The following is an 11732-nucleotide window of genomic DNA, read 5'->3' as shown; positions in this document are numbered from 1 at the left end:
AGATGGGGTTAATTATGTGCACAGGTGGTGGTTGAAATCATCTTCCATTTTTTGTTGTTGTTGACTGCATTAGAAACATACTGTATGTCAACTATAATTAAAAAAAAATTAATTAAAAAAGAAACACCCACAGTTGGAGGGTGAGAGCTGAGGGGTCGGTGTCAGATGGCAGACCATAATTTAGTGTGGTCCTTGGGAAAGATTTCAGACGTGTGTGCGGGAACCTCGTGTACAAAGGGAATCTAAGGAAGACTGAGTGAGAGGGAGCCGGAGACTCAGGTGTTGTTTCTCCCCACTTCTCACCCCTCCCCCACTCCGCCAAGCACATATTCCGACTATTAAGGCACAAAGGTAAAAAATCCCAGGGGGTCTCTGGCCAGGAATTCTCTCATCAGCTTAGAGGAAGGTGAGTGGGAAAGGCTGCCCTCCCCCTTTCTCGCTCCTTGCCTCACTGGTCTTGTAGTTTCAAGTAGGAAACCGTCTCAGGCCCCAACGCAATCCCTTTTGCAAAGCTGAGGAGTGTGTGTGTGTGTGTGTGTGTGTGTGTGTGTGTGTGTGTGTGTGTACACGCGCGAGCGCGCGCGCGCGCCTGTGTGTATGTGTTTTGTGTAGGGAGGAGGACTAGGGGCGGGATTCCATGACGTTACCGGCTCCGCCTCTGTGGGATATATAAGGGGAGCTTGGCGCGCAAGGACCCCCAGCAGCAGCTTCGAAGCCTGAGCATAAGAACTAGGCACCCCCAAGCCAACTCGGCTTAGCTGAAGCCGAATCAAGACTAACTGCTCCCTGGTAAGCCTTGGGGGCCAGCACGTGTGTCGGAGGGGGATGGCGAGGGTCTAGACATGCCTAGGATTCTCTGGCAACCATGGTTTGCAGTTGCATCACCGCAGCTGTGACCTGTTGCTGGCGAGACCCCGGCCCCGGGAGCTATTTTTTTTTTTTTCCCTATCTCAGCGCCAGCGCTAGATGGGGGCATAAGAATTTGGGAGCTGAGTAGGGGGGCCTAGTGCGGAGCCCCTTCTCTCTGGTGTAAGCAATTTTGGGTTGCTCAGGGGCTCCTCTTGGGTCGCATCTTCAAGTCTGTTTAGATGTCGAAGCCCCGCCTCGCTGTTGATGCTTGCTGGTCAGCTTAGCGGGGCGGGAGGAAATGGGGGAACATTAACATTTGCTTACTCCCCTGATCCACGGCCACGCAATTCTGCGGTGTAGGCTTGCTGAAGAGAGGTGGAATTGAAGCTCTGCTCACTTTGGATCTGCAGCCCAGGTTGCTTCCCCCCACCTTTCCCGGTGATGTAGGAACCACACCTATTGAGTGGCCCTGGGGGGGGGGGTACTGAAAAGGAATGTGGATATTGGGCTTCATCCCCAATTTGCTGGCCCCTCCTGAGACGAGTTCTGTTTGATTCCTAAGGAAGCAGACATATTAGGCCCCTTGGTTCCTGGGTTGAAGTCTAGGATCAATCCCATAGTTTCCCTGCCAGGCCATGTACTTACTATAGGGGATTTTCATATGCCTTTTCTGAAATTTGTCCTTCCTCAAACCCGTGGGGTATTGTTATTATCTGTGTGGGAAGAAACTGAGGTTAGAAGAAATGTGACTTGCCTTTGTTTCTTCAATAGTCTCCTGCCCATCCCCCTCTCCCTCCCCAGTAGCACCTGTGCTTGGTGCAGTGGGTATTGTAATTCATTCCTAGAGTTTAGGGATTATGAGCCCTACTGAAGAGCTTTTGTCTTGTTTTTCACCAGGTCCTAGTAACCTCTTCAATGCCAGCTAGAATGCCGTTGCAGAAACTTCGCAGATTTGGTCATAAGCTGGCACGCAGACGTATACTGGAGCCAGGCATGGCTGAGACTCGCCTTGCCAGATGCCTGAGCACTCTGGATTTAGTGGCCCTGGGTGTGGGCAGCACATTGGGTGCAGGCGTGTATGTCCTGGCTGGGGAGGTGGCCAAAGATAAAGCGGGACCATCCATTGTGATCTGCTTTTTGGTGGCCGCTCTATCTTCTGTGTTGGCCGGACTGTGCTATGCAGAGTTTGGTGCCCGGGTTCCCCGATCTGGTTCTGCATATCTCTACAGCTACGTCACAGTGGGTGAACTCTGGGCCTTCACCACTGGCTGGAACCTCATCCTCTCCTATGTCATTGGTGAGATGTTGGGACAGGGAGGAAATTGCACAGCCAATAAAGGGGCTTTTGAGCCAGGAAATCTGGATAGAACGTTGAAGTCATTCACAGGACTTCAATATCCCTAAATGTGTGTGTCTGGTGGCGGGCTGGAAGGCTTCAAGGTGTGGAGAAATTGTTCATTCTGCTTACCTTTATCCTGGTTTTCTTTAAGTTGACTAGTTTTGGTTTTTAAAAAGTAAGTCTAGGTGAAAATCGGAGGGATTCTTGTGGGACTACTTTGGGGGAGGGAGGAGAGATGGGAGGAGTCTTGACTCCACGTTTCTCCCTCTGCTCTACCAGGTACAGCAAGTGTGGCCCGGGCCTGGAGCTCAGCTTTTGACAACCTGATTGGGAACCACATCTCTCAGACCCTGCAAAAGAGCATCTCACTGCATATTCCCCATGTTCTCGCAGAATATCCGGATTTCTTTGCTTTGGGCCTTGTGTTGTTGCTCACTGGTGAGGGCAAGGGACTGGGATAATGATGGGGGTAGGGGAGGAACTAGGCCTGAGAAGGGCTTGGGGGAGGTGGTAATGGTGAAAAAGAAGATAAGTTGGGAAAGAGCAGTCTGCACATAGAGGTGGGGAAACAAGCTTGGACTGAAGACTTCCTTGCTTAGAGTTCTGAATGCCTCTTTTCCACAGGATTGCTGGCTGTTGGGGCTAGTGAGTCAGCCTTGGTTACCAAAGTGTTCACAGTGGTGAACCTTTTGGTTCTCGGTTTTGTCATCATCTCTGGCTTCATTAAGGGGGATGTACACAACTGGAAGCTCACAGAAGAGGACTACAAACTGACCATGGAAGGACTCAATGATACTCAGAGGTTAGGAGAGTTCACCGTCAGCAGATGCAGAGCTGGGAACATGATGAGGAGTAGGAGGCATCCATGTTGAGGGGTTCTGGGTTGGCAGTAGGGAGGAATGGGAGCCTAGGCTTTGAAGACCTAAGTAGTGTGGCATTAGAGAAAAGGTATGGAGTTGGCTGGACACATCCTTACCTTTTTCATCCCTTCTTCTATTTTAGGTTGGGCCCTCTGGGCTCTGGAGGATTTGTGCCCTTTGGCTTCGAGGGGATTCTCCGTGGAGCAGCTACCTGTTTCTATGCATTTGTTGGTTTCGACTGTATTGCTACCACTGGTAACATGACCGTTTCATTCTGTCCTGTCTGGGGCATGGGCACAGTGTGTGCTCAGGCTGCATGCATACTGGGGGAGGTAGAGGAGTGAGTCTGCTTTCCTGATTCAGAACAGCGTGCCCCTTCCTGCAGGGGAAGAGGCCCAGAATCCTCAGCGTTCCATTCCCGTGGGCATTGTGGTTTCACTATTCGTCTGCTTTTTGGCGTATTTTGGTGTTTCTTCGGCACTCACGCTAATGATGCCTTACTATCAGCTTCACCCTGAGAGTCCCTTGCCTGAGGCATTTCTCCATATTGGATGGGCCCCTGCCCGCTATGTTGTGGCTATTGGATCCCTATGTGCTCTTTCTACCAGGTCAGTGTCAAACATTTATTATCCTCTGCTACCAGAGTCTCAGGTTATAGCTTTCAGTACCACAGATGACCCCTTATAAGGTCTGAGGAGAATGTGGAGAGTCCTTAACCTCACAAGCTTGGGGAGAGAGATCACAATCAACTTATGCCACTCTGGACATTCTTCTCTCCAGCCTCTTGGGCTCTATGTTCCCCATGCCTCGGGTGATCTACGCAATGGCGGAGGATGGCTTGCTCTTCCGTGTCCTTGCCCGGATCCACAGTGGCACACGCACCCCCATCGTAGCCACTGTGGTCTCTGGCATTATTGCAGGTGAAAAATCATTTCTGTCCTTTCCCTAGTTGTTTCACCAGCTCCCTTAACTTTGCTCTTCCCTTTTTTGACTTTTTGTTTTCTGCGCATTATTTGCAGCATTGATGGCATTACTTTTTGAACTTGCTGATCTTGTGGACCTCATGTCAATTGGGACTCTGCTTGCCTACTCCCTGGTGTCTATTTGTGTTCTCATCCTCAGGTGAGAATCCATTCCCATGCTGAGATTTGGGTTTTTATTTTTGGAGGGGGAATGGTGAGGATCTGTTCCTCCTCCCCACTTTGCCTTCATTATCCTGACTATCCTTGAGGAATATGGATATCCCTCTCTGCCAAAAAGAGCTTCTAACCTTCATGGTGACCAGGGAGGGTAAGCTGCCCGAGAGAAGATCATAAACACAGTTAAGGGTTGTTGTTATTGTTGCCTTCTTACTCTTGCCTCAGATATCAGCCTGGCCAGGAGATGAGGATTGAGGAAGATGAACTGGAGTTGCAGGAGGAGACGATGCCTGAAATAGAAAAGCTGACCTTAGAGGCACTATTTTGTCCATCCAACCTCACCCCCACTCCACTCTCTGGCCAAGTTGTCTATGTTTGTTCCTCAGTACTTGGTGAGCAATGAATTTTTTCTCTGGGGTGGCTCTGAGATTAGCATGATATGGGGGCGGAGGGAAAGTATATGGCATTTGGTGACTGAGAAAGAACTAGAGAGATGACCCTCCTTGGAATGGGGTGCCTAATGTCTTAATATGTTGATCTCAAGAAAGAGTTGGTTTTGATGTTTCTCAACTTGACTCTTGAAGCTGTGCTACTAAGTGTCCTTTGCCTGGTGCTGGCCCAGTGGTCAATTCCACTGCTTGCTGGAGAACCAGTGTGGATTGCAGTGGTTGTGTTACTCCTGATGCTCATTACTGGGTTCACTGGGGTCATCTGGAGACAGCCACAGAGCTCTGCTCCCCTTCACTTTAAGGTAAATAACCTTTCTCTTCCCCTCTACCAACCCATCTTGAAAGAAAATAGGCTCCAGATACCTTGCAGTCGAATAAGGTTAATAGATATTCTTTAATTGGGCAAGAAAGGAATGATATAGGAGTTACCTAGACAGACCAAAGACTTCTTTGACACTCCTTAGTTAATTTCCAGTTCCATTTCCCTAAAATTTGAGAATTCTTACAGTTCCATATGAGGTACACTAAATAAGTGGGTACTGATATACACAGTTGGGCTTTCTCTCTCCTGCTTGAGTAGGTTAGGGATCTCTTTCTAGGTCACCTTGTAGCAGGTAAAAAAAGATTTTGCTTTGTTCTCAGGTACCTGCTTTGCCTCTCCTCCCACTAATGAGCATCTTTGTGAATGTTTACCTTATGATGCAGATGACATCTGGCACCTGGGCCCGATTTGGGGTCTGGATGGTGATTGGTAAGTATCCACTTGGGAAGAGTAGGCTTCTTGGGTATCCTATCCCAATTCCTTTCCTCTTGTTATTAAGTAGAACTATTAAGCCTTTACAGGTCACTATTTCCTCACCTCACAGCTACCTTTACACACTAGGGTTTGCGATCTATTTCGGCTATGGAATCCAGCACAGCCTGGAAGAGATTAAGAGTGATGAACCCCCACTCAAGTCTAGAACCCGATCTGTAGACTTTGATCTCAGCAGTACCTGAATGCTGTGTGGTCCCCCACACAATAATGGAGAGAATTCCTGAGGACATGGAGAGCTAGCAATGGGATATTGGTGGGGGAACATTAATAGGTCTGCTGTTTCTCATCTTCTTTTTTTAAGTTGTCTACTTTTTAATTGCACCTGTAGCAGCTTACTGGCTTGTAAAAAATATTAAAAGAGTCTAGAAAAAGAAACTGTCTTGTTTTTTGCTTGCTAGATATGATGTGAAGCCTGACTTTCAGCTTCAGATAAGTGTACTTTGTTCCCATCACAACGAAACTATTTGTTGTGCCTGTGTGTGCTTCTTGTTGGCTCATGGTTTGAGGAGGGTGGTGTAAGCAGTCATCCAGTATAGTTACACTAAAAGGAATACTCTTTAGATATGTTTTCCCTTGCTATACTAACCGTTAGGTTCTGGGGTTTGGGGTAGACTCTGATCTCAACACTGGCATTGGTCAGGGTCCACAATGAGACCACTGTCTTCTGTTCTGCCCCTTCTAGTTGGATCATCCAAAACTTCTGTGTTTGACTGAGCAATAGAAATTTTGGCTGGGGGTTTGGCAATTCTGGGACAGAAGTGGACAATGGGGGGTAGTTTGTAAAGGATTGTGTGTACTAGTTATGTATAGATACTGATTGCTACACAGGTAATAAGGGAACAAAGAGGTGAGGTCAGAGCTATGCTTAGACCAAGAACTAGTCATTTATTTAACAAACATATGATGTTCCTATAAAACACTAGGTCCCATACTGGATGCTGGAGATAAAGCATGAATAAAATATCCCTACCCTCAGGGAACTCACAATCTAGTGGGAGAGACAAGCAGGTAAATATAAAACAGTATGATTTGTACCAGGGCAGAGATAAGTGCTGAGTGCTGCAGAAGCATAAAGGATAATGCTTGACTGAGTCTTGAATCAGTGTTTATGAAGTGGACTGAGGGGAGGACTTATCTGTAAGTGGAAAGTATGCCCCAAACCATGGAAGTGTGAAGAAACATAATGAATTTAAGAATATGACTTATAGCTTAATGTGGCTGAGGGGTAGCACGTATGGGATTGTGGTGAACAGTGGCAGACCATATGAATGGCTTTGTATACCTTACCAAGGAATTCAGAGGTCTTAAAAAGATGTGTATGTGGCCCAGCCAGTGTGGCTCAATAGTTGATCATTGACCTATGAACCAGGAGGTCACAGTTTGATTCCCAGTCAGGACACATGCCTAAGTTGTGGGCTCGATCCCCAGTGTGGGATGTGCAGGAAGTAGCTGATCAATTATTCTCTCTCATCATTGATATATATCTCTCTCCCAGTCCTTTCTCTGAAATCAATAAAAATGTATTTAAAAAGATGTGTGTGTGGAGTGAAGGAAGGAGTCACTGAAGGATTCCAAATGAGGGGATGGTTGGATTTGTTAGACTGGCAGCAGCGAGGATGGGTTGGAAGAGGATGGGAGAAGTTAGAGCAGTGAGATAATAGCTACCACTTCTTGAGTATTTATTATATATCAAATATTGTACATACAATTTCATTTAGTCCTTGCAATAACCCCATGAAGTAGATAAGATACTTATCTTTTACAGATAGATAGGGGAACAGGTAAGAAATATGCTAGGTCACATAACTTGGAGTGGTCAGTGCCAGGATACAAACCCAGTTTTGTCTGCAGCTTGTGCTCCTTAACCACTGTTTGACATTGCCAGTAGCAAATAGGAGGGAACTGCAGTCATTTGGGTAAAATTTTCAGGGTTTTTTTTTTTTGTCAGTTGGATAAAGGTAGCAAGAAAGAAATGGATGATTTATTTTAGAAGATTGTCAGGAGAAATTTCTGAGTTAGTGATCAAGTTATTAGCCAAGATAGCATAAGAGGACGAGCATATTTGGAGAGAGATGAATTTAGTTCTAGATATGCTGACTTTATAAATATACATGAGTTTAACTTCATATTGAAGATATATAATCATCCATTGGAACTTGGAGCTGGTCTAGAGGTCTGGGCTAGAGTTAGATTTAGGAGTCATCAATTCAGAGGACATATGTGTGTGTAATAACTGTGTGTGAGCCTGCTCTGGGGCAAGATCAAAAGAAAAAAATTATAGTACAACTTATATTTATAGTTTACATACAAAGAGCAGCTTACAAATCAATAAGAGATGAATACCTTATAGAATGAAGGGGTAAAGGATGTAAATAGTGTTCAGAAAAAGAATAGGAATCATCAACAAATATAAGAAAACTACTCAACCTCACACATTAAAGAAATGCAAATAAAAAGAACCATTAGGTCTCTGTTCTTTACAGACTGGGAAAACAAGTTTTACCGACTAGGTATTAGCAAAAATGTGTATAAACAGGCAGTCTTCTGCATGATGGGGAATACATGTTCTGGTAACTTGTGGAGGGTAATTTGGGGATGCAAGAATTAAAAACATTACTTTTGATCTGACAACTCATAAAAAATCTTACAATATAAATATAAAGATACTTACTTTGACATTCATAATTATATAAAACTTGGAAGCTACCTAATAGGCATCCGTAAGGAACTAGTTAAATAAGTTACAATACATTAATTCATTGGAATATTTATACAACCATTAACTAAGTAGGCTTATATGTGCCAAGAGGTCATATGGAAATATCTTAAAGACATACTATTAACTAGAAACAAAATGGAACCAAAACCTCAAGGTTCAGAACATTCCCGTGAAAGAACAAAAGAGGATATATTCACACATGTTTCTTTTTCTTACTGAAAAAATAGATACCGTGTTTCCCCGAAAATAAGGCATCCTCTGAAAATAAGACCTAGCACAACTTTGGGAGAAAAAATTAATATAAGACACTGTCTTATTTTTGGGGAAACAGGGTAGGCTGTTAACCTCTGGTTTCTCTTCTGTACTTTTTCATTTTTTAAATCAGGTACAAACTACTTGCTCATTCTTTTTATAATCATCATAATAAAAAAATTGGGGGAATGTTTAAAGTATAGAGAAGGATTCAGGGCACGAAGTAGAGAAGGAATGACTGAAGAAATGATACGGTAGTGTAGGGAGGAATTAACTTTTAAGAAACACTCAACAATGTCCAATGCTGCCTGCAGAGCCAAGTTAAATAAGATAAGGACAAAAAGTGTTCATTGTTTTTGTCAATTAGTAAGTAATTGATCAGTTCAAGAGCAGTTTCAGTCAGTGGACTGAGTAGAGGGTGAGGAAGTAGACATAAACTTTGGTGAGGATTTCAGAGCAACAGCTGGAGGGAGTTGAGAGAGGTTTTTTGTTTGTTTTTGTTTTAAGATGGGCAATATTAGTATATTTTTAAAGAAGATTGTCAATAGAGAGATGGAATAAACCCTGGTACTGCTATTCAAATAACCCATTTGTGAAAGAGGGAATAGTTCTGTGATTTGGTTCTCTAGTCTTTTAAAAAATATATTTTTATTGATTTTAGAGAGGAAGGGAGAGAGAGAGAAAAACAACAATGATGAGAAAGCATCATTGATCGACTGCCTCCTGCACACCCCACACTGGGGATTGAGCCTGCAACCTGTGACCTCCTGGTTCACAGGTTGATGCTCAGCCACTGAACCACTATGGCCAGGCTCTAGTATTTTTTTCATTCAGTGCAGTGTTTGCCAAACCTCAGAACGGTTAATTGTAACCTTCATGGATTCTTCTCTATTCATGTAATTCCTGTACTATTAAAAAACAACCTTGATTCTTTTTAGCTTAAGTGCACTAATTTTCAAGAGAAAACATTTTATTAGTATCATAAATGGAAAACAGTATTTTTTTAATACACATTAAAAGAAATATCCAGCTGTTAAAAATCATTTGGCTGTGAGCCACCTAAAATAATCATGTACCACACGTTGAAAACACATAGGTAGTTAACATAGTATATAACCTCTGTAGGTCGCTATGCTTGAAGATGGAGTAGAAAATCGCTTTAGGCAGTATCCTACCTAATAAAAGTAATATGCAAATTAATCATCACTGCTACACCCACCAGCCATGCCCACCAGCCAATCAGAGCGAGTATGCAAATTAATCTCAACTAAGATGGCTGCCACCACAGAGAGCAGGAGGGAGGCTTGGGTTTCCCCAACAATGGAGGAAGCCAAGCTTTCCACACACCCTGGCAGGCCTAAGCTTCCACTCAAGGATACAACGTTTCAGTTATAGAAGATAAATCCCAAGAAAAATGGTGGCAGCCACAGAGCTGGAGAGAGCAGGCTAGGGTTTCCCTCAGCAATGGAGGAAGCCAAGCTTTCCACCTGCCCTGGCCAGCCTAGGCCTCCTCTCCAGGCTACAAAGTTTCAATTGTGGAAGATAAATTTATCACAGATATCAGGGCCTCCATTTGGGTCTACAGGGGGTGTGGCCAGCCTGAAAACCACTACAGGCCCCTTGCTCAGACCACCGCATACTCCAAGGGAACCCCCACCCTGATCCAGGACATCCTTCAGTGTAAACCAGCTGTCCCCCACCCATGCACCAGGCCTTTATCCTATCTAATAAAAGAGTAATATGCATATTGACTATCACTCCAACACATGAGATGGCTGTCCCCATGTGGTCAAAGATCTTGCCCCCATGTGGACACAAAATGGCCATCACAAGATGGCCAGCAGGGGAGGGCAGTTGGGAGGAACCAGGCCTGCAAGGCAGGGCAGTTGGGGGCAATCAAGTCTGTAGGGGATGGCAGTTAGGGGTGACCAGGCCAGCAGAGGAGGGAAGCTGGGGGCAAACAGGCTGGCAGGGGAGCAGTTAGACATCAATCAGGCTGGCAGGTCAGTGGTTAGGGGTTGATCAGGCTGGCAGGCAGAAGTGGTTAGGGGCAATCAGGAAGGCAGGCAGGTGAGCAGTTGGGAGCCAGCAGTCCTAAATGGGCAGTGGGACATCCCTTGAGGGTCCCAGATTGGAGAGGGTGCAGGCTGGGCTGAGGGACACCCCTCAACCCCCGCCCCATGCACAAATTTTGTGCACCAGTCCTCTAGTCTAATCTTAATCTCAAGGAGTCAGAGATAAAATTGGCCCGTCTATATATAAAGACACAAAGTAGGAAGTAATGTGTTCTAAGAGAGGTATGCATGAAGTACTATGAGAATTCCTATGAGGGAGTTCTGGAAGTCTTTCATGGAGGTCAAGACTTTTAAGCTGAGGCCTAAATGATTGGTAAAATGTATAATTTCAAAAATAGGAGAACATTTCAGGAAGAAGAAACCTTTTGCACAAAGGCAAGACAATGGGAAAGTTTATAATTCAGTTTGCCTAGAGCCTACGATTTGGGAAGGGGTGGGGTGGAAAATAAGGGAGGAAAGGTAGATTCCAGTCAGACTCTTGAAGTCCATTAATTCCAGTGCCTACAACGGGATGCAAAGAAGTGTGTGGATGTGAGTGTTATAATATGTGAAGAAGAGAGTGGTTCTATGGTTTGGTTCAGTGAATTACACCTTAGCTACATAATCATATCTTGCCAGAATGTTCACATCTAAAATCACTAATTCAAACATCAAGTTCTCTTTTCACAACATCCTAAGCTTCCCCAAGCTCACTTGCTCAAGTAACCCCACTGCTACAATTCTTTGACCTCATGAATCCTCCAATTTACTCTTTCCCTCCCACATACACTCTCTTTTTATCATCTCCTCCAATCTTTGTTTGCTCACTTTCTCATGTTAATCCCTGAATTTATTACCATTACCTCTCTTACAGATACAGTAAATCCTTAATGTAATGGACTAATTTGGGTGAGGATGTGTCCATTAAAGCTGAAAATCTGTTATATAATAAAGTAGTTTTTCCAAATGCATATGTTAAAAATTGACAGATTAGTTTACCTGTTTTTACTTATGTAGACGTGTGTCATTAAAATTAAGTATGTATGAAAAGTTTAATGTCACAGAAAAATTTTGTATATGTATTACTGTAATTTTAAATTTATTTGGAATGGGTCTTTTAAATGCTTGTATTCACCAGTTACCAAGAGTAAACAAATGCACACGGCTTGGGTGTGACTTAGTGCAAGTGGGAACATCAGCAAGTGTTAAAACTGCTGCAGAAAAGTCACTCCTCAAGACAACAGAACCAATTAC

At 44.3% G+C, this 11732-nt stretch overlaps 1 protein-coding gene across 1 annotated transcript; it reads left to right on the top strand.

Moving 5' to 3' along the window:
• The first annotated feature begins 634 nt into the window (after positions 1-634).
• Positions 635-5828, top strand: SLC7A3 (solute carrier family 7 member 3). The gene is made up of 12 exons (XM_036411530.2): positions 635-789; positions 1747-2146; positions 2468-2626; positions 2813-2990; positions 3191-3303; positions 3434-3656; positions 3829-3968; positions 4068-4170; positions 4413-4579; positions 4772-4938; positions 5279-5387; positions 5520-5828. Exons 2-12 carry the CDS (start codon positions 1765-1767, stop codon positions 5633-5635), a joined length of 1857 nt encoding a protein of 618 aa, XP_036267423.1. The 5' UTR covers positions 635-789; positions 1747-1764; the 3' UTR covers positions 5636-5828.
• The last annotated feature ends 5904 nt before the right edge of the window (positions 5829-11732 follow it).

Source organism: Pipistrellus kuhlii, unplaced genomic scaffold (genome assembly GCF_014108245.1).
Source record: "Pipistrellus kuhlii isolate mPipKuh1 unplaced genomic scaffold, mPipKuh1.p scaffold_m20_p_40, whole genome shotgun sequence".
Taxonomy (NCBI): Eukaryota; Metazoa; Chordata; class Mammalia; order Chiroptera; family Vespertilionidae; genus Pipistrellus; species Pipistrellus kuhlii.
This window is presented reverse-complemented; position numbering and strand designations above follow the sequence as displayed.